This window comes from Ischnura elegans, chromosome X (genome assembly GCF_921293095.1).
Source record: "Ischnura elegans chromosome X, ioIscEleg1.1, whole genome shotgun sequence".
In the NCBI taxonomy this organism is placed as follows: Eukaryota; Metazoa; Arthropoda; class Insecta; order Odonata; family Coenagrionidae; genus Ischnura; species Ischnura elegans.
The window spans coordinates 24,413,061-24,418,392 of NC_060259.1; the positions used below are offsets into that span (position 1 = coordinate 24,413,061).

The 5,332-nt window shown below is 35.4% G+C and overlaps 1 protein-coding gene across 2 annotated transcripts; it reads left to right on the forward strand.

Moving 5' to 3' along the window:
• Positions 1 to 712: 712 nt before the first annotated feature.
• LOC124171491 lies at positions 713 to 4,910 on the forward strand. 2 transcript variants are annotated; one of them, XM_046550667.1, is made up of 3 exons: positions 713 to 1,095; positions 1,399 to 1,427; positions 1,827 to 4,910. In XM_046550667.1, the coding sequence occupies exon 3, from the start codon at positions 2,577 to 2,579 to the stop codon at positions 4,398 to 4,400; it is 1,824 nt and encodes a 607-aa protein (XP_046406623.1). In that variant the 5' UTR covers positions 713 to 1,095; positions 1,399 to 1,427; positions 1,827 to 2,576; the 3' UTR covers positions 4,401 to 4,910. The 2 variants fall into 2 exon arrangements, with proteins under 2 accessions (XP_046406623.1, XP_046406622.1); XM_046550666.1 differs by having other exon boundaries at positions 713 to 2,127; positions 2,220 to 4,910.
• Positions 4,911 to 5,332: the final 422 nt, after the last annotated feature.

A 5,332-nucleotide genomic window follows, 5' to 3' on the forward strand; every position in this document is an offset into this window, starting at 1 on the left:
CTTCTGCTGCGCGTGCTCGGAAGATACCGTCTTATCTCCTCTTTCCAAAGTCACCGCCGTTTAATACTCGCGTCTTTTTCCACGCTGGGCTGCCTCTCTCTCTTTCTCTCTCTTACAGAATGGGATGGTCGGTTGTGCAGAGCCTCCGGCCGATATCTTCAGTAGAATGATTTTTGCATGTTGTCCGCAATTCGCTTATATAGCCACTTTCTGGGAGTGGGATGGGTGAGCGGAAAAAACCCCGGGCATCGGGTTTTCTCGGCTATTCTTCCGTAGGGGAGGAGGGGTGGTTTCTGTGGAGGGTGGGGGTTGGAGGATTTCATCATCTCCGTACGCAGGTGTTCTGGCTTCACAGTGGGATGGGGAGAAACCTGCTACGCATCACGTACGCACCGGAACTTTCCACTTCGTAGACGGGAGAATTTTGGGAGGAATTGGGGGGGACGGGAAAATACAAAATCTGGTCATTCATTCGTCATTTTGCATTCACACACACATTCGCACAAAATCACATAATCATTTACATAACATAAAAAAACCCTTTACAATATTTATTAGACCCTTCATAATTTACGCAAGCCTTCCCTACCTCGTAAATGCCTCTTTACTTCACCATGTACCTAGCCAAACGGCAACGGCTACAATATATATATATATATATATACATCCATATCCATATATATACATCCATATATATATATATATATATACATCCATATATATATATATATATATATACATATACCATTGAGTCCAGTTTACCTGTTCAACGAAAGGTGCGTGAATACTTATAGTTCCACTGAATCCCAGTGGCATCGCCACTCTCGGCATTGAATATCTGCTAAGTGATTATTTACTTTCACCGAGTGGATTATCTTACGTCCGGGAATTTGGCAACACAGGTTAGGCGCTGGGACAATTATTTTGTCTTTCATTCCTAACAGCAAGATTGGAAAGCTCTTCTCAAGCTTCGAATATTCTGGAGAGCTTTGAATTTCTGGCGCGGCGGAAAAAAGTGAGCAGCGAGATGCCATGCAAGCGTGATGAAATGCTACGCTACGATGAGGCGAAGCCAGAGAATTGTAGAACTAGCAGGTAAATATTCATTTTTTTACATTTATGACACCTTGCATTAATTATTATTTCCGAATGATTAATTGTTTATCCGTATTAATTGTCAGATATAGCTCAAATGTGCGTATCACCTCATAATTAGATAAGTGTCTAACAGCTCGTGGCATTTGCTGGAAAATTATTGTAATTTTAACGTTGTACTTCGCAATTCCCACAGTTATTGGTATTAAGCAACCACCCTTTCGTAATGTTTAAATAAATGAGTTTAAAAAATAATGAATCCATCAACCTTATTTTAATGTTACACAATTGTTTAACTTTCAGTCCAGTCGTTGCGGGAAAATCCATACCTAGTAAGAAGCACTTAAGGAACTCTTTCAATTAAAATTTATATTTTGATTAATTATTTTGCCAAATTTTATAATGAGTACCTAAACCTTAGTTTCCCGTTGTTTATTTAATTTATATTTAAGTTTATTTTAATTTTCTGAGGAATTCCTCGGTTCATATGCTGTCTGCTACATTTAAAAGAGAAAGGTAAATCCCTATCGCTGACAAATCTGGAAATCGCGGTGCAATAAAGTATGAATGTATGATAAAGCATTTCAAATGTTCAAATGGTACTGGAACCTTGGAAAGATGATCTTGTACATCACCTTGATGGAGACTGTTATAACAAAATATGTTAAAAAATCATTTTTGTTTAGACATTGCTCTCAGTATCTTTGTTTACACCTAATATTTATTTCTAGTGTCATAATGAGAATCGTTTGACAGCTACTTCTTTGGGTCCAATGAAGGAACTTTACAAAGCTCCAATGATGAAAATGACATCGATGAACATGAGGAGCATGATGAGGTTTGTACAAACTTCTTTGCCTATTTTGGAAAATTTAAGGTCCTGATTGATATTATTTCATAGAAGAATAATATTATATTTAGGAAGATGCATTATTTTCACTTGGCTCAACTCCTTCTGGATCCGATACTGAATTTGTGCCTGATAGCTTGAGTGAACATGACTCAGATTCAGATATCAGCCTTGGTGGCAAGGTAATTTGTATTAACATGACTCTACAATTTTCTAAATTTCCCTCAATTTAGATGTGAACATTTCCCTAAGAGGTTTTCATATTATTTTTCAGATTGATGTCAATACTTCAAGAGCAGTGCCTTGCCCTGCTGACACCATTATGAATGTTCAACCGTCTAGAAATGATGTGTATGAGAATACTATGGTTTTAGCATATAATCCAGCGGGATCACAAAACAAAAAGGTGTTTACACAACACGGAAACAGAGTACGTAATCAAGATCTCTGCTACTACTGCGATACATATGTGTTTAATTTTGCAAGACATTTATAAAGAAATCATCCATTAGAATTAGAAGTTCAAAAGGTTTTTTCAGTGCCTGCTAAAAGTAGGGAACGGAGGCAATTTTTATGTTCTCTTCGTAAAAAAGGAAACTATTTACAAAATTCTACAGAATGTGTCAGGCCAATGAAAAAGTCTAGTCGAGTTAGGGATTCGGACTATTACTTACCCTGTTCAGATTGCTTGGGTTTTTATGCACGTAGACAACTTTGGAGACATAGAAAACATTGTGTGGAGAATCCAAGTAATGGCAGCATTAGATCAACTACTCAAATTAAAGCTCAAAATTATTTGATAAAAAACTTCAGAGTAGATCCTAAATTACATGATGAAGTTTTTCCACGTATGAGACCCGACAAAATATCACTAGTGGCCAAAAAAGATGCTCTGATTTGTGCCTTTGGAGCTCGATATTTTAAAATACATAGAGAAAAACATTTTGTTAATGTTACCTCAAGGAAAATGCGTGAGCTCGCAAAGTTACTGATTGAGATCAGGAAAATTGAACCCATCGTCAAAAATTTATTTCAAGCACTTCAGCCACAATATTATGATGCAATAGTTGAGGCAACAAAAAATGTAGCTAGATATGATAGTAATAAGGATTGTTTTGAATCTCCTACCTATGCAATGAATATGGGAACTTCCCTCAAACAATGCTGTGATATTGCAATTATGTTTGCTATAAAGAAAAAGGGATGGTATGCAAATGTTCAGTCAGCAGAGGCAGAAGCAGATTTAAAAACTATGATTCAACTTTTGACAGCAAATTGGAAGTATGACATATCTAACCATGCAGCAGATAATTTATGCATAAAAAGATGGAACAAGGTTAAATTGATTCCACTTGCTAGTGACCTAAAGTTGTTAAAAAATCATTTAACCATAAGAGCAAATAATGCTGCATCAAATCTTATGTTAGACAAAACAGATGAAACTGCTTTCTGTGAATTGCTAGAAACAATATATTGTAGAGTTCTGTTGCTAAATAGGAAGCGTGCAGGCGAACTTCAGAGAATATTACTTCATGTGTATGAAATGTCGGAAAGTATTTGCCAAAACTATGAGGAATTCGATTCTGCAATATCACTGACGGAGAAGGTTTTGATGAAACGGTTCAAGCGTATCATAATTAGAGGTAAAAGGAATAGGGGGGTGCCCGTATTGTTTAGTTTGGATGTTCAAGAACACATTAAACTTTTGCTCAGCGTAAGGTCAAATTTTGTTGGCGATGAAAACCCGTTTTTATTTGGAAAGCCCCACCTTAAAACACCTCTATGTGGTTACAAAACACTTGAGAAATATGCAAAAGCATGTAGAGCAGCAAATCCAAAGGCTATTACATCTACCAGACTTAGGAAACACCTAGCAACTATTTCACAGATTTTCAATATGACTGATAATGATATTGAACAACTTGCAACTTTCGTGGGCCACACAGCGGGCATACATAAACAGTCCTACAGACTGCCTGATGATGTCTATCAAACAGCAAAAATTTCCAAGATTTTACTTTTAATGGAAAAGGGGGAGGCTGCAGACTTCAAGGGAAAGAATTTGGATGAAATAGATATTAATTTAGAGGAGGAATTGCCTCTACAGGGCAACAGTACTGAAAATGCTGATGATGATTTTTCAGCTGACTTTTATGAGACAGATGAGAGTTTCAGTCATGGTGAAAGCGCAATGGGTGCACCTAATATACTTGAGCCACAACCACTCTCCTCGTCATTAACTTTTGTAGAAGGAAAGAGGAAAAGAATTCTTGTTCCATGGACACAAGAGCAAAAAGATATTGTCAATAAATATTTTAAGAACCATATAATTAAAAAGATAGCACCCAAAAGAAAAGAATGTGAGGCACTTATCAAGGAAAATCCAGATGTTCTTCATAATAAATCTTGGCTTAAAATAAAAGTTTTTATTCAGAATGCATACTCAAAGAAGTAAACATTTGTAAATCTGATTTGGCAAAAAACTTGATTCTTGGCTAAGGTTTTAATTTTAAAGTGTTTTCATTAAGAATATATTTGTATTCTAGTGTAAGTTGCTTAAATGTTATATTATTTTCAAGATTGTGTTTGTTTTTCCTGTGTGCAAGAAGAGTTTGTAAATTTCCACAGTTAGCTTAATGAGCTACTTGTTATAAGAAATATTAAGTATTTTCAAGTGTTTAATTTTCATAGTAGTTTATTGTTTTTATGTAGAGAATGCATTTAAGTCTATGCAGTTTACAATCAAGTGACTGAAATTGTTTTAATAGATGTTGACACATTTTATGTAGAGAATGCATTTAAGTCAATGCAGTTTACAATCAAGTGATTCAAATTATTTGAATAGCCGTTGCCACAATTGTATTCTATGAAAGTTTTTTGAATAATATGTTGTTTCAAAAAGATGTACATAATCTTTTTTCTGGGCATTCCATAAGAAATTTGTAAATTTTCATACAACCTCAATGAGAAGTTAAAAGTGAATATCATGTATTTAAAAATGTTTACCTCACAAACCAGCTGTGGGAAGCCCAATCTGTGGAAAATTTGCAGAAAGTCTTCAAGTGGTCTTAGCAGTACAATGTAGAATTTATTGCCAAGATACTTCAACAGCAGTACGGCAAGGGTAAGTAACGGATAAGTTTTTACATGGGGTTTCAGGTGTATACAGGTAGGGCAGGGCGATATCATGAAGTTAGGTCTACTGTTTGAGAAATTTTTATGTCACTGAGAGACATTTCATTGCCATTACAATGGTTTCTAATAAAATTTAATGAGTATAAATAGCCAGAAAATGATCATGGGAAAAGTTTCACAAATATGAATCATTGCGAACATTAAACCCATTGATAAAAGTTTGATTCAGGATAAAATACTGTTACTCAAAGA

Excerpts from the sequence above, each read along its gene's own strand:
- LOC124171491 (XM_046550666.1), top strand. The coding sequence starts at position 2,577 with ATGAAAAAGTCTAGTCGAGTTAGGGATTCGGACTATTACTTACCCTGT.